At 50.3% G+C, this 25,417-nt stretch overlaps 2 protein-coding genes across 2 annotated transcripts in view; both read left to right on the top strand.

Annotated features, from left to right (window-relative positions):
* vti1a (vesicle transport through interaction with t-SNAREs 1A) overlaps nucleotides 1-19,548 on the top strand; it is a 31,363-nt gene extending 11,815 nt beyond the window's left edge. Inside the window, exons 4-7 of the mRNA XM_068754795.1 lie at nucleotides 1,967-2,044; nucleotides 6,361-6,381; nucleotides 10,755-10,839; nucleotides 19,487-19,548. Of these exons, the coding sequence (XP_068610896.1) occupies nucleotides 1,967-2,044; nucleotides 6,361-6,381; nucleotides 10,755-10,839; nucleotides 19,487-19,548 (246 nt within the window). The remainder of the gene's footprint in view (nucleotides 1-1,966; nucleotides 2,045-6,360; nucleotides 6,382-10,754; nucleotides 10,840-19,486) is intronic.
* Nucleotides 19,549-22,483: 2,935 nt separating this feature from the next.
* The window catches only part of tcf7l2 (transcription factor 7 like 2), a 41,060-nt gene continuing 38,126 nt past the window's right edge, over nucleotides 22,484-25,417 (top strand). The window contains exons 1-2 of the mRNA XM_068754794.1: nucleotides 22,484-22,526; nucleotides 25,233-25,408. Of these exons, the coding sequence (XP_068610895.1) occupies nucleotides 22,484-22,526; nucleotides 25,233-25,408 (219 nt within the window). The remainder of the gene's footprint in view (nucleotides 22,527-25,232; nucleotides 25,409-25,417) is intronic.

Raw genomic sequence — 25,417 nt, 5'->3', positions numbered from 1 at the left:
TTTTGAAGCCTCGTCATTCAAATCGATGCTTCTCCCAGGATTCCTCGCCTCATTTACCGTGCTGCAGCTCTTTAAGATTAAACTCCACTTAAAGGGAATATGTGGGTGTTTTCCCGGCAACCAAAAATCAGCGTGAGCCGTGCATGCATGTCAACACGCTTCTGCAAATCGGGCCTGCGGTTCCCTTTGGGGTCCCAGCAGCAGGGTGAACTCTCACCCCAAAAAAGGAGCTTTAGAAATCACTAAATCTGCTTTAAGGTCAATTATAAAATCCGTTTTAATATTTGTTTTCACATTTATTTCATCAAAAGAAGGTTTTATATTTGTCACCTTATTTATGATTTGATAGAGATGTAGGAAAAATAAATTGAATTTTGTTTTATGATTTATGAAAAAACAGTTTAATTTTAAACAATTTTTTATTTGCTGATATCACAGCTTTAATTTTTTCACATTACTCAAATTGCACTAAATAGAAATGCATATAAATTAAATTCACAGAGAATTTATTCTTATTCCTGGACAAATTCTGTCAGATTTAATTTTGTTCTGCATCACCAAATTCTTGCCCAAACATGTTTCATGTTTTAAATTTACTCTTTGATTTAAATTCAAAATGTAAAATTGACCAAGTTTTTCTAGATATTTGTATTTTCTTTTTACAAATTTGCAACAATTGTTAGAAACTTGTTTTGATTGAAATGACGGACGGCCGTGCTCCTGTGGGGGTCGTGTTGTGGTGGGGGCCCGGGTCCCTGCGGTGGACCACGCTCTTTGTCTAATGGGGTTTGTGGTCCGGCTCAATCAGGCCCCGGCCCCGTCGGTAATTACCCCGGAGGACAGCGGCCTCCTCCATCACGATAAAAACAGCCAAATCACATCGGCCATGACTTTCCAGTCCTTGCTCCGGATTGAGAGACAAAGTCCATCTGGATCCTGATTGGATCCGAACTTATTGCAGTCAACCCGACAGGATCGCTCTCCAGGTGAGGATCGGATTCTTCACGTTTGATGCTCCGCCTGGAAGCGGATCAAAGCGAGGGAAACTTTTCCTGGTAATGGAAAGGAACAAAATGTCCCTAAAATGTAATTGGTGCTCCTCCGCTGATGGCTTTATTCATTTTGAGAGCAGAACTAAGTGAGAATAGGACAGAGAGAATCTGCGGTATTTGGGTGCTTGCCTTTGATTCCGCCCGTCTCCTGCGGCCCACCTGGAAACCCTGTCAAGGCGGAGAGGACGCGACGGAGGCTCGGTAAACACCGGAGCGTGTTTGGTTTACAGGGCATGCCGAGAGGCTGCTCCTCCACGGCTCGGGCGTCTGTAAACAAGCGCTACAACGGCAGCCCACCCTCCCTCAGTCGGAGGTGGCACACTCTGAAGTGTGCAGGAAATGTGTGTTTGTCTTTTTGGCATTCCCTCTTATTCCAGCCCATCTGGAGACGGAGCGAGAGAGAGAGAGAGAGGGAGAGAGAGAGGCAACCCCGGACCCGATGGGCCAGCAATGGGTGATGAATTATTCCCTGTCTGAAACTCAGCATTGGTGTTATCACAGAGGCTGCCACTGCAGCAGGATGACAGCGGTGACAGCCCCCCAGAAAAGATTTAGTGCTGACAAGCGATACTTCCTCATGATACATCTCCCCGGCCCCCCGTCCCCTGTCCCCCGTGCACCTCGACTTCTATTTGTTTTAGTGTGTGTGTGTGTGTGTGGGGTGCACCGGATCACCTTGGGAGCCAAACAGACGTTGTTGTGTTGCGTGTGTAGCTGAGTCGCACAACGCAGTCTGCCGGTGTGCCACTTGTCACCGAGTTCCATTAGGGGGCTCTCGTGCTTAAGAAATGTCTGTTGTGTCTTTTTTTTTGTTGCAGCTGCAGTACTAAGACGCATTTCCCTACTTGTTTCCTCTTTTCCTCCCTTCCTCCCTTCCTCCCTTCTCTTCTTCTTTTTTTTTGTCCTCCCTGCAGAAAAGGTCACGCATCGCCTACAGTGATGAGGTACGCAACGAGCTCCTGGGAGATGGCGCCGGCTCCTCTGAGAACCAGGTGAGGCGCTAATCAGGGGCCCAAACGACAACAGTGTGTGGGTGGCTGGCCGCCCCCCCCCCCCGGGGTGAGGTGGTGGTGGAGGGGGGGCCTCGTAGGGGCCATCGAGAGCCAAAACCTGCCGCATTGTCGCTAAGTCATGCGGAAGGAACACTGTTTAATGCAAAGCCGGGGCGCCGGAGAGCGAGCCCGGGGCATGGGAGCTAAAAGACACACAAACGCACAATCCAACACAAATCCAGAACCCGGCCTCCGATCGTCCCCCCAGCTGTTCTCCAGCCGGGTGTGGACCAATAAGAGACCCTCCGTGAAGACACACACACACACACACACACTGCGTTTCTTTGTGTGACTCCGAGGGAGGTGAACCTGCAGAGCGCAGATACTCCAAATACTCCGCTTAAAAACGGCCATTAAAAAAATGGCTAAAATACTTTTGTGTAGTACTCAAATGTTGAAATGTGTTATTTAACACCAGCCTTTAATCTAAACGCAAACTGGTGATGGATTCACATCAACAGTGTTCTTGTTGGCGAAGGAGACGGCGGCCGCGCGGCGAGCGCCGCCTCAGCCTGTTGAATCGGAGGCATCGGAACAACAGACAGAAACGCTCCTCGGCGGCGTCGGCAAGCGGCTCGTTCACGGCCGCCGCTGGGAAACGAGAACCCACGAGAAAAACGATCATCGGGAATTCTGATCTTAATTAGCCAGAAAGCGCCGCGTGTTATTTTAAACCTAAACCGCTTGGAATCCGTTGTTTTGAATAAATGCAGGACGCCATCAAACCGCTGGAACATCAACGGATCCAGCAAACGGCGTTCTAACATTAAGACGCGCTTACCTATTGCACACCTGCACAGCTGCCACTCAGACGCCGCGCTCAACTATGACCAAACGCCTTTTGACTAATTATATAGTGCCTTTAGAGTCGGCTGTCAACTTGGAGGGGTTACTGTGTGTCTCTCTCTCTCACACACACACACACATGCAAATAAATGTGCACAAAAAAAGATGAATAGTCGCATGCGTATTTGCACGCTTAGTCCCGCGGTGCTTCATGTGAGTATATTTAGATGATTCTCAGCTCAGCAAAGCTAAATAAAGTTGTCTGCTTTTTGTTTTTTGAACATTTCCCTATTTCCATTTCAATAATGACCCCTGAACCGCACATCTTACAAACATATGTATCGCGAGCCACGGTGTGAAATTGAAATGCATATTCCTGGCAAATTAGCGAGACACAAAAGTGACTTTGACATTTTAGTTGGAAGAAGCTCTGCTGTCAGAACCGTCGCGTTTGAGACCCTGACGGGTTCCATCGCCGTCCTGTCGAGGAAAAGGCAGGAAAAATAAGCAGAGTGTTAAAATATTTCCCTTTTTGTTAAAAAAATCATCTGGAAATATCTAAAAATAATATTTATTAATCTCTAATTCACAAGCATCAAAGGAATAAAATTTATCGGTGCAGAATTAATATTGAGTGAAATTGTTTTTGTTCAAAATATAGGAACTTGCTTTAAATTGCTTTTAAATATTTGACTATAATTTAGAATAATAAAATGTATTTTATATATTTCAAGGCAAGTGAATTTATCAAATTTAGAGAAACAAATGTTGAATTATTTTAATTTATGCTTCAACAAATTCCAATTTCAAATCAATATATTGGTGTAATTCTCTAATTTTACACATGGAAATTAATAAGATAAAATCATTGACATTTCCCTCATTTTTTATTTTATTCTCACAATTTCTGCTTTTCATGAAGATGACTTCTACAAAAAAGCGCTATATAAATCAAATGCATTATTATTATTAAATTGTAATAAAAAATATGTACAAATTATTACATTGTAAAAAACAACGTTTTAATAATTACATTATTGTGTCAAACACTTTATTGATAAAATACTTGATACAAATTGATTATTATTTATTTGATACATTATATCTCAAATTCAGCCAAAGACTTCCTGCTGGGAGCTAAAGCAAATAAATGATAATCCCCCCCCTTCTGTCTCCAGGTGCCACGTTTTACCTCGTTCTCACTTTAAAACTTGTAGAGATAATACTCGTCCTGCTGTGAGTGGAGTACTCGGAACTTCAGGGATTTTTTTTTTATCTAACGAGACGGCGCCGATAGCGGCGGGGAAAAGATGGTGGGGGCCGGGGCAAGTCGGTCAATTTAATTCCTGTCGATCTGAAAGAGGTCAGGATCATTTCATATGGCCCTGGCTGAGCAGATCATTACCAGTCACAAATCTGTTGGTTACATGGCAAGGATTTATAGCTAAGTAAATAGGCAACCGTCATAAGTTCTGAAAATGGCGTGTTGGCCCTGCGATAATGGTTAAAGGACGATTTAATAGAGTTGGCCATTTATTCCTTATCTGTATGCGGGCAGAGACTGAATTGGCACTATCGCTGGTTTTTTTATAATGTGGTGGGCTGCTGTTGCACTATGTCTTTCTGTTTCCTCTGCATGCATCGCACGCACACACGGGCGCCACACACAAAGCGCCGCGCACACACACCAAGCGCCGCGCACGCACACCAACCCTACACGGAATAGTTTCGATTTCAGTCGCAGCAGAAGGCTTGGCCACGAGAGATTGTGCCGGTCTGAGCCGGCGCCGACCAGATTTTACAGCCTACAAAGGAAGCAGATTAACACTTGCATCGAATTCCGCATTGGATAAAAAAAAAAAAAAAAAAAGGAAAATCTTTTGTTTGAAAAAAATAAATAAAAAAAACTAGCTGATTATCATAACGGAAAAATTGCAGCAGTGCAATTCTGAATGCTGGCCGGCGCCACAGAGACATAAGGCGAGGCGGCCATGCAGGAGTAATTATAACATTTCTCTGTTGTGTGTTTGCTGCTTCTGTATCTCCTCAGCGATGCGAGCATCGTCGGCGGCGCCCAAGAATGGATGCCAGAGAAAAATAAAGTCAAACAGGAAGAACCCCCCCCCCTCGCATAGTCTTAGCAAACCCTCCTCGAGGACTCGCAATCAGCCGGGCGGCACAAACGAGCTCCAACAAGTTTTGTTTGGTGCCCATTGACCGACGCCGGAGCCGGTTGGCGGGGTCGTACGACCTCACCCACTGTGTTGTGTTAAACTCTGGCCTTTTCAATAATGCATTCCTAGCAGGGCGTCGCTGCTTAACTTACACACGGTTTCCACTGGTAAGCGTTGCTGCCGATGCTCTGCAGCAAAACGAGCGGCTGCTTTTCCATTGGTAGGGGAAATCACACAGGAACTATTTCTGAGATGCTTGGGAAATGGCACGAGGAACGCCGTTGCCGTTATGTAAATGGCGCCGGCTTCACCGCTGCATTGTGCCTCTCGCTCTCAAGCTGAATGCTGCTTCTGCTCCCTGTCGCTCGTTGTGAATTATTCCGCTCTCCTTTCTGACCGTCTCCTGCTGGATTCAACATCTCTGCCCCCGAGACTCCGGTTAGATCTGCTGACCTTTCATGTCGCAGAGATTTAAAAACCAAATCGCCTCTAAAAGGCAAATCAAAACATTTGTTTATTTCCACCATTCGCCCGAGCGTTCTTCTTCCTCGCCTAAAGACCGGGGCGAGGGAAGCAACGGTTTTTAATTGTGATTAGGCATAATTAATGCCGGAGGGGACTGCCGCCCTCCCTCAGACGTCGGATTCATTATCTGAGATGCGAGGTTTTCCAGCACGGGGAATAAGACGAGCATTTCTTATTTACTTCAGTTTAAATTGTATATTCTCTTTCATCCAGAATGTACAGCTATGCTAAGATTCATTTTTCATGCTCTGTGGCTGTCCCAATAATAAGCTGCACCGCGCCGTCTCTGCAGGATCTAATCCGCATGCACCTTTACCCCAGCCTGCATGCAGCGTCCGCCGCACCGGTAAACACGGGCCTCGTATTAAAGGTTTCCTCTCCACATTTAGAAACTCGCTCGACTATATTTTACTCGTCTTTTCTTCTCTCCTGCTATGGCGCCTCTTGTCATGTGACTCTGCTGATAATGTTTCTTGATATTGCGAGTGGAGCGATCCATTCCCTCTCTTTCTTTAATGTGACAGCGCCAGGACTTGATCTTTGTTTGCTCAAAAAAAAGAGGAAGTCAGCCCGGGCGGCGCGTTTAGCTGCGTTTAATGTGTTTGTCTTGTGATTTGCGAACGCTAAACACGCTAACGGATAAATCGTCAGGGTTAATTCTGCACCCAGCCACATGACTGATCTTCCTCCTGCCATGTTTTCCCTGCTGTTTTAATCTCTCCTTCGCTCTCTCCATCCTCCTCTCTTCTCCCTCTTGCTCCCGTGATGCAGATGATAAAGTTGCGAGAAGAGGTAAGTGCTTCCCTGCTCCGGCAATTTAAATTCTTCTTTCCCACTGAAATTTTAATTTTCCTTCCTTTCTCCGGCAGCAAATTAAAATGGGCACATTTTGACTCTTTTTCTTCTTCTCTTTTTTTGTGCACGTCTGATTGAACAGCTTGCAGGCCGAGCTGAAGATAACGAATGCACTGAAGGCCGGTTCCTCCAGTTTGTCATAACTTAAATATCACACAGTGGAGATAAGATATTATTTCTGATATGCCTTTCTGAAGACAAACTGAGGAAGGAAGGCTCAGAGTGGATCAGTTTTTGGACCCGGCACACTTTCAAGAGAGAGCAGCTGCTGGGAGGATTTAATAGTTTTATACTTAATTGGATTAAGGTGATCCTTTGTGGTTCGACACTTTGAAAGCTGCATATGATGAAAGACGAAGGATGGTTTTTCATCAGCTATAGTACATACACGGAATCACACGACGCCTCTTTCCTCTGGGGTGGGAAGCAAACAATCATCACTGGAGGTGATCAATTAGCCACTCCAGCTAACGTTAGCATTCTGCTGCATCCTAGCAAGCATCGCTGGCTTAAATAAACGTGTTAAAGCCGTGATTGTGTCTACACAGAACGAATAGGAAGCATAAAGACGCACCAGTCGAGCCTTGACCTGGCGGCGTGAACGAGGCGACCCATAAATGACGGCTGGATGCGATGCGCTGGCGACGCGTTCGGGGTGTGCGCCTCCTCTCGCCCATAGCAAGCTGGGATAGGCTCCAGCGACACCCGGATGCATGGACGATTTAGACCGAGGCCGTCTGGATAATACCTGTCCGTCCAGGCTCACCTGTCGAGACGGCACGCCTCCTCTCCTCCCCGTTTTAAGGGGCTTGAATCCATCCCTGTCCGCCATCGCTGCCTTCTACCCTTCTGCTCTCCCTGCGTTTGAATCAAAGACGGGTACAGCTTATACACACTTAAGCCTTGCTTTAAAAAAAAAAACTATACTTTTTTTTTTCCTTCAGCTGAAAAACATGTTTAAATATTTAGCAGCCATATTCACAGCTGTTTGACACTTGTAATTCCTCGTCTTACAAGTCCCAAACAAACGGCACAGAAGATCACACAGTCAGCCTGAATCACAGCTGTCATCATTATTCACTTTGACTCTCCCCCACCCTTATTGAAATAATAAGGAAATCATCTGAACTTTGGGAAGTGGTGATAGTAACCGCCTGTGTTTGATATTGAAAAAAGGCAGGAGAGCGAAAGGAAGAGGGGAGCGATTCCTTTTGAGCTACAGCTGCGTTGTTCCGGGGCTCCCCGTTAATAGCTCACAACTGAGGAGTGTAGCTCGACGCAAAAAAGCACAACAAAAAAACACCATTTTCATGGTTGCTAAGAAGATCTTTGTTCAAAATGTAGGTGTCAGATGAAAAGGCGTAGATGCATAGGCAGGAGTGGGGGGGGGGGGGAGTCACGGCGTTTATCTTCTAATATATCTAAATCCTGTTCTCGATCTGAGTTTAAAGTGGATTCATGGCAGATCGGAGTAGATCCGGGCCGTCGGATTCCCCGGGTCGAACCTCCAACCGACGGTGACGCGCGTCTGTTTCCGCTTTGGCCCCCCCCTCCGTGGAGATCGGTGGGAATAAGATCAATGGTTTGTGATTAACTGGGGTACAGACCAGGAAACGTAACGGCTTCCGTCCCGGCTGATGCTCCACCACCCTTCTGCCGAGGGTAGCTTCTAGTCCTGCAGACAAAGCCGATCTTCAGGGCTCATTAACCCCCCCCCCCCCCCCCCCCCCCCCCCCGGCATGTTGGTGCAACATTTCTGCAGGATGTTGAGATCCAATGGCTCCCTTCAGTCGGGTTTCATCCCGGGGTCCATTCCCAACTCTCACCCGTTCCTTCAGGTTCTGTCTCCCTCAAACTCTGGGCGCATTATTCTAATGATCACACACACTGCCCCCCCCCTCCCCCCCGGCCCTAAAAGAAGGCAGAGAGAGGGAGAAATTCAGGAAGGGAGCGCTTTGAAGTGGCTTCCCATCGCAGCGAGTCTGCCGGCCGTGTCACCTTTGCCGGGGGGAATAGGAGAATCCCGTTTGGAATGGTAATGATAACGTCCTAATCACTTGAGCGCTTTGAAGAGAGCGCGCCTCTGCCCGCATCCCCGGCTGCCGCCTGCAGGTGTATTAGCTTAAGCATTGCATGTCAATACGTCCCCTCTGATCCATGGGGGGCTCATTATAGCCCCGGCTCGCTGTGCCGTTCGTCTGGAGTGTACGCTACCACTACCCCCCCCCCCCCCAAAAACCCACCCTGCCACACCCGTCACCAGAAACGCCCGTTTCACCCCCCCGCCCTCCTTTGACTATTAAACAGCATCTCCACTTCTAAATGACATCTGTCAGCAGTGGCGAGGAAGACCCAAAGCCAAGGGGAAGATGGAGAGGGGGGGGGCGGGGGTGTTCCCTCCTCCCTTCCCTCTCGTTGTCAAACTTTGAAAACTGTGTCGTCGACTTTTCTCCCTCCTCATTCCTCATTTCCTCTGAGTGATTAGCTGATACTCATCCTGACAGCCCGACCCAAACGAGAGACTCCCCCTCTACCCCCTGCCCCCCCCCCCCCAGTGCTCGTTTGATGGGCATAAACCCGTGTCAGAGAGGCGGTTGTCACTCGGCGGGGTTGTTTTTGAGTGTCATCTGCGTCGCATGTGATCAGTCTCTTAACGCGGCTTATTAGAAAAGTCCATCAAACGCGACAACACCCAGTAAACATTTCCGTCTTCCGCCTGTCGGCGCCGTGTGATCCTCCGCCGAGGCAGGAAGCGCCGAGTTCGGATCCATCGGCGGGGCTGCAACGCAAACATGCGGATCAATAATGGGCTGGTTGTGAGTTTAGTATAAAAGATTTCTGCAGGTTTAGGTGGGATTACTCCAGTCTGGTTGGAAGCTGTTCTAGATTAAAATACTGGAATAAAGATTTATTGTTGGAATACGAGGCGGAATAGAATACCTTTCACTCGTCACGCCTTCCTCTATCGATGCTTTTCACTGCTTTGACATGTCGTGAACGTTAAAGTATTCCCAGCTGGCGACACGTCCTACCTGTAGCTGAGAGCTCTTTAAATCCAACAGGAATAAATTCACGAGCAACATTCCCGGGAAGAGCGTCGCGCCTAATCCGAGCAGCACAATAGTCGGATGCAGCATCGGTTTTCATGTGGATGAAAGAGAAGCGCTTCTTCCCGTGTTCGTCTCCGTCCGGTAATCCGCGCCGCCGTAATTGGACACCTGAACACAATGAGGGACGCATTCCCGCGTTCCAACCCCGACTCAAGGCCGCCCCGTCAACAGATCCCCTCCCGTCTCGCTTGTCAGAAGACTCTCGGCGTGTCTAAGGAACGGCGATGGGTTCGTGTCCACGCGGCGTTCCAACCCCGCCCGTAACATCCTCTTTGAAAGGAAGTCGCCTATTTCATCATTTCTGATTTCAATGGGCGGCCCTGAGGGGCGGTGGCGGCCGAGGCGGGGTGCGGTGAGCTCGTAGACGGTGAAGGCTGCTGTCCTATAGAAAGGCCCCGCGGCGATGCTCATTTAATATGCGCTCCTGAGACGACCTTTCCATCGTCTCTTTATCTTTCCATTGTCCCCGGTGTAAAAACCGAAGCGGGCGACCCGTCGGGCTCGGCTCAGGCGAACGCGTCGACGCGCTTGTTTGTCCTTGGCGGAGGAGAGTCCGCAGTGATGGAGCGTTTCATATTCACACCAGCGTCTCTGTGGCCGTCGGTCTGTCGGCAGGATTACACAGAAACTATTGAGTGGATTGTTATGAAAGTTGGCAGCAGGGTCGGGCATTAGGTCTGGAAGGAGGGAGGCGGGCTAATAGTTCAGTGGTGGGAAACATGCACCCCATGGACGGAGTCCAGGATCCGGCCCTGGTAGGCTTCATTCTGGGCTCCGTTAAAACTGTCAAAAACAAAAAGAATTGCCCAAAAATAATTCAGAATATTTTTACTTGAGCCCGACGAGGTCCGTAAACGTCCTTTTTAATCCAGAACCACCCGGGCAGATTGTTCTGGTCGGTGGATGTTGATTTTATGGCCCATGTTTTCACGTGAAGCTTAAAGTGACCTTCATCGTAATCCTCTCCCCGCTCCAACGCTTCCTCCTCGCTGTCACCGCGCACCATCCTCGTGTTCGTGCCCGGCATCTCCCCCGTTGCCGCCGACTACAAGCGCCTGCTTGGTAGTCCATCAGTGAATAACACATTGTCATCCGCGGAGGTTATTGCCAACCTGGCTGCGTGGCGTCTTTGAAACGGGGCCCAGCCCTCGCCATCGTTGTTTCTCCGGCTTCCTGATTGTCTTTCTCCATTTGTTGCAGCGAGCGTTTCTGTTGGACAACACGGAGAAGCTGGAAAGGTCATCCCGGAGGCTGGAGGCCGGCTACCAGATAGCGGTGGAGACCGGTAGGTGTTCTGTTCTGGGGGGGGTGGGGGGGGGATCAAGATAGCGGCGGGGATGAGTGAGCGACAGAATATTGACTCGCTCATATGCGGCGTGTGTGTGTGTGTGTGTGTGGGGGGGGGGGGGGGGGGTCGAGAAAACCTCTTTCCTTGACGTGTGGTGACATTTTTGGGAGAACATCAAAGATGAGCCGGGAAGGTAGAGAGAGAGAGAGAGGGAGAGGTGTATAGGCGGCAGATCGGGCGCCGTGTGTGCGTGCGTGTGTGCGTGTGTGTGTGTGCGTGTGTGTGTGTGCTGGGTGGGTGTTTGGGTGTATTTTTTATTTTTTTTAAACACAAACAGGAGGTCTATGAAAATAAACAACGTCAGCGTTCTTCCTGAAGTTCATAATTCAGGGACGCGGAAGGGAAATAAAAACCTTAATATCACTTTCTACATCCTAAAGAAACCACAGCCCCCCCCCCCACCCCCCCCCCCACTCATTATCAAGCACATGTTTTATCTTAAAATAGGGAGAAAGCCTCTCATTGGGATCCGGAATAGATTGAAGCGGTTAGCATCTTCCTCCTGCCTGTCACCGCGCTATGGAGCCAGTCTATTCCTCAGAGAGGTATCAAAGCCCCCCCTTCAAGTATCAGGCCCGCTTTCTGTGCCTCCCGTTGTAGTTGTGAAAAAGTTTGTCAATTTACACTATAATGGCGGGGCGGCTGGCGCCGGCGACATCGCTGGATTTAATAATTCAAGTCGAGGAAGGTTGGCACGCAGGCCGCCGCCTTTTGATGTTCTCTCTAACTACGATCTACATTCTCTGCTTAAAAATGTTGATTCAGACGCTTCAGACGATTCCGCTTCCTCGGCTGCCGACGATTCTGCGACGGCAGCCGCGGTTTTATGTAGTTCTACCCGGGTAGAACCCTGCACCCCGCCCTGCAGCTTAAGTGTGCTCAGTCGCTCCCGGTCCCGGTGCGGCGTCGCCCATGTGCACTTTGACCCTGCCTCACCGGTGGGCGGGGCCAGCCGAGGACAATGCTGGTTTATTCCAGCTCGGGGCTGCGTCGACCCACGCCTTTAATCCATGACCCGTTTCCTTTGGCGCTGTCGATACCGAGCCTCCGCTCAGATGCACATCCTGAAATGACGGCGTCTCCGGGGTCAAACGGGGAGCGCCGTACGCGTACCTCTCTAACGGGACCGGCCCTCCCGTGTTCCCACAACGCGCTCCCTGAAATCCGACTCCGTTTAGATCGGCGTCCTGCCACAGTTCTTAGAGTTCCGCAAACACGAAAGTGTTTATCTCAACAAGGAACCCATTGTGGTTCCGTCTGTTTCACACGGGCAGACACGAAAACGGTGAAATAAACCTGCGAGCATTCTGAGAGTGGCTGAGGAATACGCTCCACGGGGGGGGGGGGGCGTGGACGTCGCACGGGCGTAATTGGAGCGTTCAGCGTCTCCAATCAGGTTGTTCTGGAAATGCGTTCCTTGCCTCAAACCTTAAAGACACATCATTGACCAACGGGGGAAGTGAAAGTAAGAGATTTTCATTTCAAAGGGGGGGCCCCCGAACAAAGACTCGGCGCAGACACTCGCCGTTGCCCCCGTTTCTCTCCAGCGCCGGTGAAATCTCTCTTAATGACCAGGAACGAAACGGGAGGAAGCTTCTGGGTCACATTTGGAGGACGTTAGTCCTAGCAAGAGACGAGTCCTCACACAACACCGCTTTATCAGAGTGGAGCCCCCCCCCCCCCCCCCCAAATGTCTCCGGTGCATTTAACAAAAACAAAGTGCTGCCAAAAGCCTCCGAGGGGGGGTGGGGCTCACCACATCCACCCTCCAGAACCGGGGTCCTCTGTTTGTCTCATAAATAAACTATAAACTTCGTTAGTGGGGAGCGCTGACCTAAAAGCCCCCGCGTGGCAACAAGCAGGCGGTGCCCGGTTAAAGAGGGAGGGAGGGGCACATGCAGTTAGCCACTGTCAACACATTTGAGCGGGGGGGGGGGGGGGGGTGACTGATGTGGAATCAAAGATTTGCTCGACTGTAGTCGGGACGCTCCTGAACGAGGACAGATCGGTGGACGAGCTGGAGACGTGTCCATCGACGTCTGTGAAGCTGAATTATTGATCCCGACGGCGTCTTTAAGGATATCAACAGCTTTAATTCTAACATCAAATATAAAATATTCACCTCGAGTCCAGACAGAATCAGTTTAATTGAATGAACCTGCATCAGTGGAGTCGTTTTAACATCTGCCCAGATGTTCGTTATTAACCTGGGGGGGGGAATGAAGACGTCTCATTAGGGATTGGTTTCAGTCCCGTTTAGAGCACAGAGGGCCGTCGCCGGGCCCCCAGCGGCCCAAAGTTCACACCTCCCCAGGTAGAGAGCAGCACCACAGGCCACCATTCATCAGCAGGGAGATGAGCTGATGAGACGGCGTCGGGATCTTTCCTTCCTTCCTGATGAATCATTGAAGCGACCAACAAAGCCGCGGCCGGGCAGGGACCCTGTGATGATGGGACGCCGATATTAAAGAGTACATCAGTTTGTTTTACAGCGGTATTAAACGGGAGGGGGGGGCGGACGCGATTCCAGCTGCAGAGCCGGGGGGGTTCTGGGACGGACGGAAACATCGTGTCGGAGAGAAGGAATAAATAAAAAACACAAAAAACCTCTTCATGGCTGCCGTTTGAAGCCGAGTGCGGCTTTGAGTCTCGCTGGGGGGGGGGGGGGCAGGGCGCTGGAGTGGCCCGGTAGCGCCCAGCCTCCCTATCTCTCCCTCTCCATCTCCCTTTACCCCCCCCCACAGACCACACTCCACCGTTCTTCTGGCGGCGCCGCTCAAACCCGTCAGCAGACGCTGAGCGGATGACATCAGCACTGCCATTTATTATTTTAAGCTGCTTCTATTAATAGCTGCCCCCCCCCCCCCCCCCTCGGTCGCTGGTTCCGCCACTCGCACGGATCGTTTTTAATTCAACGCCATCCGACAAAATAAAATACGATCGCTGTTTTTACTGTTTGGATGTTTTCGGAAGAGTTCCTTAAATATTAACTCATTGTTTCATTGCTTTTTAAAAATTATTTCTGATCAACACATTTAAATATTATTTATTTTAACTTTTTGTGTGTACTTTGCGTTAAAATACACACACACACCCACACATCTCAGTCTTATTAAACTCATTTTCCTTCATTCTCTCCGTTCTACATTGTAGTTTGAATATTTTAAAGACGCCCTTTTTCTTTCTCCTTTTCAAAAGACGGTTTAAAGAGGATTTCCTCTCGGTATAGCATAATACATGACTGTTCTGTAGGCTGATACAATACGCATGTTGTATTGCGTTCAAAAAGAATAGCGTGTTATTTGATAATTGCGTGATTGCTGCCGCCGAGGGCCGGAATTTAAATGTGTCACAGCTGGAGTTTTCAGCCTTTTAAAGGAAACCCGTGTTTCTCTCTACACGAGTAAAACTAAAGTAACTATTTAAAACGCTCCACAAGCCGTATTTCCTAAATGCATATGCTTCAGCGCGTAATGTCTGGGCCCCGGAAGGTGCAGCCGTGGGCGAGCCGGTTATCGGTAAACCCTGGCGGATGAAAGGCGGAGCCATAATGATTTTTTTCTGTCCTAATCGGACCTTGTCAGCAAGGCGTCTTATCGTGGAGAGGAAAATGACACCGATCCTATCGAAGAGCCCGGAGTCCGAGTCGGCGCCGTGTGCGCCCCCCCCAATCACGGCCAGCCGTGGCCCAGCCGTATCTAGCGCCGCCACAAACGGCGAGCGACGCTTTCTTCATGTGGACTTCAAAAACGTCGCGAGTCATTAAAACTGCACCCGCGTTCGACAGCGGGGATCAGCCGCTCCGGAGCGGGAATGGGATGTGGGAAGAGGGGACCCGCTAAATGTGTTAATTCCACCCTCACATGTTGAAGGCTTAATTTTAATCTGTTTGAGGGAGGGGGGGCGAGGAGAAAGCCCCGCGCTGCAATAAATCGCCATTATCTTTGACACCCTAGGACTCAGCTGTTCCGGGGATTTAGGGGTCCGCCGGCAACAGTGTCTGTCGAAGGGCATGAAACACTGTTTACGCTTGAGCTGCGCTAGCTGAGCTAAGACCGCCGCTTCCAGGCTGCAGACAAAAGGCCCGGCGCGCACAATGGCCGGCTAGCGTGCGAGAGCTGAACCAACGGGCTCCGGGGCCCCCGAGCAGCGGCTCCGGGCCCCCGAGCAGCGGCTCCGGCCCCCGAGCAGCGGCTCCGGCCCCCAAGCAGCGACAGGTGTCGTCTCTAAATATTAGCTCAAGTGCTGCAAAGATGCCTTTTTGCGTTTAAAGCTAAACGAGCTGGCGATAGAAGCGTCTCAACGCGTCCTGACACTCGAGTGGGGTCCGCCAACGCCTCGCCTCGTTAGAGGGCGGCGGCGAGCGTTCAGGAAAGCATGAGGAAATCTAATAATTAGACCTTTAGTCGGTTATTAGCTCCAACAAGGCTCTCCGTAATGAGACTCTTGGAAGTCGTGATTTGACTAGAGAGCTCTTTGGAAACACGGGGAGCGCCGCAGCGAGGCTTCTGTGTGCTAAAATGTCAAGGGAACCAAAATGGAGGTGATCAGATTTAAACTTTAAGAGTCTTCACCCGATGTGACTCGTAAATCAGCGCAGATAAAAACGACAACAAACCTTTGAATAACAGACTTCAAACTAATTGTATTATATCGTAGTGATTAATTTGAAGACATCAAAGTCGGACCAGGTAGAACGTGAAGAACGTCGGTGCAATATTCAGAATGTAACGGTGACCCTCAGTAATGACCTTGAGCCTGCAGTTAGTTGTAAATTGATCTATAATCTCAGTCAAACCTCGTCCTTATCTCAGACGCGCCTCCGCCGTACGTCTTTAAAGGCACCGTCCTGCTTTGCTATTTTTAGGCTGTAATAAGTAAAAAGATACCCCCCCCCCCCCTGCCTTCTCTCACGCAGGAGAAAGAAGTGTAGCATTGACCTCTGGCTGACACAGAGGAAGGCGAGGGAGGGAGGAAGACGAGGGAGAGAGAGAGAGAGAGAGAGAGAGCTAAGACAACAACTGTGAGCAGTCGCACAGGGTTAAAGAAAAACTGTTTCAGAAGGAAATGGGAGACAAAAGGGAGGACGGCGAGCCCCCACGGGCGGCAGAAAGAGCCGCCGCGTCGGAGGCCCTGAAATATTAAGAAGTGAAATGAAACGGAGCGAAATAAAGCCAGGGAGAGAGAGAGAGAGAGAGAGGGAGGGAGGGAGAGGGCGAGAGAACTGTGCCACCTTGTCACCCGAGGATGCGAATCAGAAATTGTAATTGTGAGAAGAGAACGTGTGACAAGAGGCCCGATGTCAGTCAGAACCCAGAAAGCCGTTCATGTATCAGGCGAGCGGGAGGTCGGCGTGTCGGGAGGGGGGCGACGGCGTCTCCCCCGTTACCTTGCTGCTTGTTTACCTGCTTCTGTTTGACCAGTCGCCGCCTCACACGCTAACGACACGCCTGCAGCTCTCCCAATCTGTCAGCAACACGCTTCCCTTTGTTTTACAGGCGCGTTATTTCAACGCGTTCCAGGAGCTGCCTTAGTTCTGATCATTCTCATCGGTAAGATGCTACCTGCCGTTAGCCGCCTGCCTCTGACGTGCCGTTTATTATCCGGTTATTTTTATTTACAGACCATAAAATATAAAGTTCATATAAAAAGAAACGGATGCAAACGTTTGAACAAGGAACAACAACAGAATACAGTTTGAATTATTCCATTACATCATTAAATATGTTCATCCGTTTTATTACATATTTCAATCTGACAAAGCAATTTTAAAAATGCACATTTGCCTAATTACATGATTAGAGTATCTTAAAGGAATTATCGATTCCATCAGCGTTTTATTCATCTTTGTGAACCGCAGATATTTTTTTATTTCATACAAAGGTTATTTATATAAACACACATAAAAAAAATCCCAAGAAATATTATATAATATTATATATTCAGAATTTAATTCATAATTTAATTATTGCTTTTTTGTGTTAAAGTGAAAACACTTTTATGGAAGATAATCGATCATTCAGAAAATGACTCCTCCAATTAGAAATGCCGACCCCATACTCGTTTAAAAATACTCTTAATTCATTAAGTAAATAATTCTCCATCTTATTCACAGTGCAATAATTTAAATTTATGTACTTTAACTGTAGGCTACAGAAAAATTAGCAAAATATTTTTTGTAATCTGTTTGATTTAGAAAATGACTAAAACATATAACAAATTAAATATTTATATATGAAGGTTTTTAATACAATTTAAATATTCCTGTTTTCAGAATGAACTTTTGGTTTAGATTTGTTTATTCTCTTCTGTCCTCGGCTCCATTTCTCATTCCTGAATAACGTGAATTTATCGCGGTTTCACTTTTTGGGCAGATAATTTGTGTTCTCTGTCGCACGGCATTTAAAAAGCCGACCAGAGAGGAATGAATGCCGGATTATCATTTTATACTTGTAATTTTAAAGGTTTTTGTTGAAGGTTTCCTAGAATATGGATCAGCAGCAGTCACATGACCTCATTAACGGCATCATTTTACTGTTCATTAGAGTATTATTACATTTAAAGGTTACTCTCTGGGCTGGGGATTACATCCGCAGGTCCGTGGTAGGAGCCCAACAACAACAACAACAACGGGGACGACTTCTTCCTCTTCCCGCCGCGTCGCTCCTCCAGAATCCCACAGATGTTTCTCAGGCGCAGGAACGCCGACCCCGTGCCCCCCCCCCCCCCGTCTGCAGAGCGCTGCGAGACACCTTTCGTGTTGCGAGTGTCGTCCGCTCAGATTTCAGATCCTGGTCTAAATCTGAAAACGCTCCGCTGCTCGGGATCCCGGAGCCTCGAGGGAAGCATTTGATCCTCCGTTGGGGGGGGGGGGGGGGCGCTTCCTCTCCAGGCCCAAACGCAGTCATTAGTCTCTTATTAATGTGCATATTCTGCACAAGTTCCCCGCAAGACTCGCAATTATCCTGTACCAACACAGGGAGGCACATTAGCCCTCGCCGTCTGTCCTTACTCCACTTTTCCTCAGTTGTAGCCCCAAGGAGCCCCCCCCCCCCTCCCCAGTCGAAAGGAGCCTCCTCCTTGGCCGTGCTGCGCCCATCAGACGGGGCACCGGCCCGTTTGAGACACCCGGGGAACATTAAACGGAGCCGGGCCGAGATGTCAGCTGGTCGCCCCATCTGCCAGTCAGTGGGACGGCAAAGCTTTTGTCCTGGGGGGTAACCTTAGGATTGCTCTGTGCTGCTGCTCAAGTGTGTTTGTGTCCCGCCGCTCCACAAACGGCACGCCGGTGCCGTCCTTTTACCTCGTGGCGCACGGCCGCTCTCGTTCTGAGCAGATTTTAAATTTAGCCCGGCGTCCTGGCAGAGCGGGAACGTCCAGAACGGGAACGTCCAGAACGGGAACTCCGCTCTGGACGGCAGAGATTTCAGGGGAATGAAAGCTGCGGCTCTCAAACAATTGTTCTCGGCTGGATTGAAGTTAATTGGTCTCATTTCATATCCGGACGCCGCGGCCGGTGGAGAGCTCATCAGAATTTTAAATGTCCTGGAACTCGGTGTGTTTGTGTGTGTGCGCCCCCCCCCCCCCCCCGGTAAATAACATAACCTTGACAGTACAAACAGTTTGACTCCCCTCTAAAGGAGGTGCTGAGCGGCTGGAGGCTGCAGCGCCGCGGCTCCTCCGGTGCATTCTGCCTTTCCGTAGACAGGCTGCGCCCTTGAGCTGCTTTAGCGAGGAGGCGCTGCCTGGCCTCCTCTGTGAGAAGGAGCTGAAAGGAGGCCCCTCTGTGCACGATGCACCAACACAACCCTCTGGACGGGTCTGCGTGAGGCGGATAGTTCCCTGAAAGCATTAAATCCGAGACCGCGTTTATTTAGCGCTGCTTTTGTAGCCGCCTGTCGAGGACGTCGTCTCAGGTGTTGCTCGGCGGTTTCAGGTAAAACGTGATCGCTGACGGCGAAGTCGTGCCGTTCCTGCGCCGCAATAACGTTTCTAGTGCGCATCAGTCAGCCTCGCCGCGCCGCCTCAGAAGGCCTCGGGGACGCGCTTCTTAGTCTGGACCGTCCCGGGTTGGACGTGAACATGGGCGTCGTTATGGCGACGCCGACGGAGACGTTTCAACGCGTCGGATGTGGAGATATTGTTCAATAATTTCTCGTATTTTTGCATCCGTCTCTCAGCCGAGCTGAAAATAAACAGAAAGTTGAAAATGATATTTTAGATTTTGTTTTGTAAGTGTAGCGGTGGTGGCTGCCGGTCTTTGGTTGGATTCCTTCGATTGTCTGTCTGCTCGCCCTTCATCGTTTTCGCCCCCCCAATCAATGAAAGATGATTTCTGTCTGACGGCGCCGGCCAGCGAATGGGAAGGTCTTCATCACCCGACGTCTTCGTCGTGAGAGGACGGCGATTTAACCCGCTGGACGGAGGGGGCGGAATCGCCTCCTCCTTCACCCTGGAGCGTCGTTCCATGTGCCCCCCCCCCCCCCCACACACACACACGGATGCTGCTGATGATGACTCAGATCTTCAGCGTGTGGAGATGCTGTTGGTTTCGTGTTTTCGTCTGCTCGGTCTCATGTGACAGGTTCACCCGTCTCTCCTGGGGAGGCCTTCACTCCCAATTTAGACGCAAGCGTCGTCAAGTGACAGCAGTGGCTCCGGCTCCCTACCTCTGCAGCACGACTACAGTTAACTTAACAAGTGTGGATGTGCGAGCTTCGCCTTTGATGTCATTGATTTCGGAGCCTCTCTCTCTCTCGTGCGGAGAAGTTGAATATTTTTTTCCGTGGATCTGTCAGGAGGCTCTTCAGAGGGACGCGGGTCATTTGTGTCACACGTTAAACTGAAACAAGTCTTCATCTTCTAGATGTGCTCGTTGATGCTCCCGACTCTCTGGGCCTCGTAAACCGCCGTTAATACCGAGGCCGGTACGGGTTGACCAGCCGGGGCCACTGTGCGTGTCTTATTTATTGATTAGGACTCGATACATGAGGTTTAATCAGAGCAGCATTGAGGGTGGAGCTTTTCCTCAATGCCCCCCCCCCCCTGTTCTTAGAGCGATGTAAGGATGCTGCAGTAAAACAACAAACTGCCTCAGTCTCAGATCGAAAGAGCTATTTGTTTAGAAATGGTTAAATAGTTCCACATATTATAGAAAATAGAAATAAATTACATCAGAATTAATAAATATTTGTGTAATTGGGGAAGTTATTTTTGTTTAAATCCTGTAAAATCAAATAATTTGGTTACAATAAATGTCTGCGTCTTCATCGATTGCAGGAATTAAACTGAAGCGGCGCTCCCTGTTGAAATGTCTTCTTTGTTGTGACTCTTGTTTCCTGCTTGATGTGTGGCCACACCGCCCCCAGTGCTCTCCTGTGGTACTGCACGCTTTCTTTTGTGCCCGCTCTCGGTTGATGTTCCTCTTTGAGCCATCGTCACGCTCCTGTCCCGTCTGTCCCGGTGGCGCTGCTAAACCGCCGGCGACAGAAGCGCTCTGTTCTGCCTTTATAGCTTTAATACGGAACATGAAGGCGGAATAAAGGCGCCACAGTCCCGCCGCTAACGGGCTGTGTAGACGGTAGCCTATCATCGTGTGCGGTTGTGCATTTGGGGGGGGGGGGGGGGGTGACGAGCGTCTTAAGGCCACCTGGATATATTTGGGCCAAACGAGGGGCCCGTGTCTGCGGGACCCCAGGGCCCCGAACAGAAGGTGCTTCCTCACAACTCGCACCTGAGCTCCTACCAGCCTGGGACCGCGGCCTCTCCTCATCCTCACTGGCCTCTTCATCCTCTGTCCTACTTTTACCCGTCCCACAGATCATGTGTTTGCAGCGATGTAGCTAATGGCCTCAAAGAGAAGCCGCCCCGCTCACGCATTAGCCGAGCTCGTCGCAGCTATTGATGCTAATGTCGGCGGAGGAAAACACTCCTCCGTTGGCGCTCTTTGAGCTTGATTCTCTTTTGTTGTTGTGTTTTTCTCTCCCGTCTCGGCTCCTGGAAGAAAAGCTTTACTCAGGCAGGAAATGTGTGTTTGCTTGTCTGTTAGCATCTTTTTCATTTGCTGTTGACGTGACAGGGTGTGAAGCCGGGGTGGAAAAGAGCATCTCACGAGTCAAAAGCGCCAACCGTAGCTTGACGCCGAGTCGGCAGCTTTGTCTTTGAAGTAAAGATCATCTCCGAATCACCAGGACTCAGTTTTCTGTGGTCAGTTTGGCGCCGTATCAGAGAGTTGTCACACGACGTGAGCGTATTGCTGCCGACTTCACACAATCCGAGTCCAGACCTTTGATCTGGGATGAAGAGCCTGCCTGAACGGTTAAGCGTGTCTGTCTGATGGATATTTGACTTTGTGGATCTTCTCCTTGGCTTGTTTGTTTGTTCTCGTGCATTTAGTAGCTTTGGATGAGAGTCGTCTTCCGTGGCTTTGCAGCAGGAGACGTGCATCAGTCTTACTGTTGGTTTTTGTCTCTCCTCGGCTGCCTCGCCTGCGCTCCGACTCCGCTGCACAAAGCTCCGTCGGGACCAGGCATGGGCAAACTACGGCCCGGGGGCCGTATGCGGCCCATGCCTGGCCTCGACCGATGCATTTACTGACGCTTTACTTTTGACCGTCCTTTCACATCGGTTTAGTGGACATGTCTCACCTGCGACAGGTAACAGTTTTATTGTTCAGAATCACAGACCCCCCCCCCCCCCCCCCCCCTTATCCTGGCTCAAGAAAGTTAGCTCATAAAAACGTTCCGATCCAACACAGTGCATGTGTTGGTGTACGCTGTTTGCCTGTCAGATCAATAGATGTCTAATCAGTAGAGTCTTTGAGTCGGGCCGGCCCGGGACAAAGGGCCCGCGGGCCCGCGGGGCCGACGGTGCGAGGGAGGCTGAAGAAGAAAGGGCCGCCCCGTTCTATACTCCTAATGGAGTTCATATTTTCGGTGACGACCGAACCACATTAATCAAAACGTGTTAATAATCCCTTCAAAGGGTTCGGCGGCACATCAGTGAAAAGCTCCGGTGGGCGTCGATCCCTGGCTGCCCCGCCCTCTTTAACCTCTGTCTCTCATGCCTCTTTCCTGTCCTCCATCTTCACATCTTGTTTTTTGAGTTTGACCAAGTGTTTCTGTGTATTTCTAAAATCGGCGATTGTCAAGTTGCGGTTGCAGTAGCGGCTGGGTCCAGTAGGGGGCGTGTGTCTGAGCCTCAAAGACTGGGTTGGCCCCATGCTGGTAGGGTTCCAGCTCAGCCTATATAGGTTCCTTCCAATACGTTCTACCTTTTGTTTAGGGATTAAACCAAAGGTCAAAGTTCACAGAGATGGCCAGATGGGGTCTGAAGTACTAAACATCCATACCTTCCGCTCCTAAAAGGAGGCCGGGCGTCGGGATCAATGCACTCGATCGATGGGCGCAGTGGTGGAGGTGATTCCGGCGAAAGTTTGATTGCATGCATATTGATCAGAGCGAGGCTCAGACTCTAAGCTATTGATTTTATTTTGGAGTTGCAGCCGACGTAATTTGGTTCATATGCGGGTTAAATATGTTCAAATACAAGCAGAGCAGTTCATGCTAGTAACTCTGTTACCATGACGACGGCTCACAGCTCCTCCAGCGGCGGACTCTCCCGTGGTTGGCTCCTAGTTGTCCTTTATTTGTGTAACTGGTCGTATCCACAAAGTTTCCTTCTTGTCCCGCATCGATCGAAGCCTCGCGTTCACGTTTCTGCCGCCTGAAGCTGCAGGACGGACGCGCTGCACTCGACTTCTTGCTTTTCGGCTCAACCGAGCCGCCGGTGTGTCGTCCTGGCGTTCTTGGAGTGTGTTTGTGAACGGGTGTCTGACAATAGGCGCTCACTAGGTGGTGTGGCTCCCTGGGAAGGCTAGCGTAGCTGCGAGCGCTAGAGGACTCATTGACTTTCTAATGATTAGTGGTCACGCCCCCAGCCCATGCTAGTACCAGGGGTCTGGCCTAGCCGCCGCCGCTAGCCCCTGGCCGGCGCAGCTCACCGCTATCGACTCACCCCAGCCCCCTCCCTCCTCGGCCTGCTGGCGATGTGTCAAAGCCCATTAGCACAGAGACCCACGACTAGAGAGAGGGATCGTTTCAGGTTTATCTTTCTTGCTCTTCTCCGCTGGCCGTCTCCTCCCTCTCTCCCCCCCTCTCATTCCTTCTCCTCATCCTCCCCCGCCTTCCCAAAATGAAGAGAGAATCGCAGAGAAAAAGGGGTAACCTTTGACAGGAGTTGTTCCAGTTGTGGTATGTATGGCTGCGTATTGATCTGCATCGGCTTTAGGAAGCACAGCAGAGCGAGTCAGCGAGCTGCCGCTGCTTTTAAGTCCCACACATCTTCTTTCTGGGGGAAGACGAGGAAGTTTCAGATGCACGCTGACCTCCTCGGGTCCCATAAGCTATGGAGATTTGTTTGGGGAGGCTGGAACGTGTATATTTGTGAGTAAAAGTTCATGCGTCTGTGATCCCACATGTAATCTTCTATCAGGTTAATTTCCGTTTTGTGTGTTTTTGTACTCTTTCGCTGCGCGTTGTGTGTAACGCGTCTTTCTGCTCCTCTTGTCGAGTCTGACCTCTTGACACGCTTTCAAGCTGTTGACCGACGCAGCCGGTCTATCCAGATAACTATTTTAGAGAGTGGAACTACTTTATTTTTAAACGCCTAGCCACGGTTAGAATTAGAATAGACCTACGCTCGCAAACGGGCGCGCAGCTGAGCGAGACGCCGTCCCTCCAACCCGGCGCTGCTTCTTTCTGACGAGCTCGCTCTCCCACGGGACGCGTGGCTGTCAGAGACTTCGTCCAAAAACACAAAAACCCCCCCAAATACTTCTCCATCACTGCTCATCAATCCGTCTCGTTGTTTATTTATAGAACTTTAAAGCGCTAGATTTGAATAATGTGGGTTATGACGAGGGGGGGGGGTGCTGTGCGAAAACAACAAAATGACAACCGCACCAAAACCACCCGAGGGCACACGCCAACACATCGCATCAGCCCCCCCCCCCCCCCGTGGGCTCGCTGCTCAGCGGGTCGCCGAGTATCTGAAACGTACGTAAACCGTACGAGTCGATAGTTTCCTGATAAACCACGAACGTAAACTCCCAGGCTTAACCTTTTGTGCACGTGGGCGTGTGCACGTGGGCGTGTGGGCGTGTGCACGACGGCGGCGGCACCATCAGGTTGACGGACGGATGCTGTCTTCCTCTTGTCAGACGGACGCCACCCCATCCATCAGCAGCTAAGACGGCCCTCCGGCCAATCAGAACGACTGTCTGCATTACGCTGCTAGCCTTTAGCTTAGCATCTCCAATGCAGCGTTCAGCTCTCTCAGGTGTAAACGCCGTCTCTTCGCGCCTGTCTGGGATCTCTGAGCTTCCAGAGAGCTGAACGTCATCGCTCAGACTCTAAGCGAGTCGCCGTCTTCTTCAGACGCTCTTTTGTTGTGAGGCTGCAGAAATATTCTGCTGACTGGAGAAGCCTGGCTTGGAGGTGACGCTGCAAGCGCTGAAGCCCCCCCCCCCCCCCACCTGAGCGTAGCCCAAAGACCGCCGGCTGGTCCGACGACACAAAGCGCCGCGTCACTGCTCTGCTGCTCTGCAGACCACAACAAAAGGCCTTTTGTTTGCGGCTGAGGTGGATCACGGGCCGGATCACGGGCCGGTCCCGGTAAGGGCTCGTGACAGAGGTGATGTCTGAATTAATCATTCATGCGCTTTCACACGGGCTACAGTAACAGTTGTGAAATATTAATGACAGCTGCAGAATAAATTTGATTCCTTTTTCTCTCTGATTAGAATCCACCGGCGCCCTCACGCACGCGCACGCACGCACACGCACACACACAAACACACACATGTTTATTTATGCCCTGGAGATGAGGTTTGGGGTCACTGTCAGGAGTTTGTCTGCACACACACACACACACACACACACACACTTTTCCCTCTTGTGTGCCGCCTCATTGTTTTGGGAATATGTACATATTTTTTACGTGGGGGGGGGGGGGGCGATACATTATACATTATGTGCTGTACGATCTAGGTATTACAGTATATGCTGTGATGCTGTGCAGCCTGGGGGGGGTGGTTGCTGCTGCTGCTGTTTTAATTCGATCCCACTTGAGATCTTAAACCTGTTTCTGCTCAGGTGATCAATGCCCTTCGATATTTGGGTGCTTTTGGGTGTTCGGGTCATGAATTTCAATCGATATCTCTTCACCCAACCTCATTTCTGGAGCGTCGGAGTGAGACGAACGAACGGGACGGGGAATTGTTTAACGGAAAACCAGCCGGGAATGACTGTCATTTATCAGGAGGCCCTAAGGATCGGATCGTTCCCACCGTTTCCTCGCTGACCTCCGCGGCTACCTGCTCGTCGGCGGCTACCTGCTCGTCGGCGGCTACCTGCTCGTCGGCGGCTACCTGCTCGTCGGCGGCTACCTGCTCGTCGGCGGCTACCTGCTCGTCGGCGGCTACCTGCTCGTCGGCGGCTACCTGCTCGTCGGCGGC

This window comes from Brachionichthys hirsutus, chromosome 21 (assembly GCF_040956055.1).
Source record: "Brachionichthys hirsutus isolate HB-005 chromosome 21, CSIRO-AGI_Bhir_v1, whole genome shotgun sequence".
In the NCBI taxonomy this organism is placed as follows: domain Eukaryota; kingdom Metazoa; phylum Chordata; class Actinopteri; order Lophiiformes; family Brachionichthyidae; genus Brachionichthys; species Brachionichthys hirsutus.
This window is presented reverse-complemented; position numbering and strand designations above follow the sequence as displayed.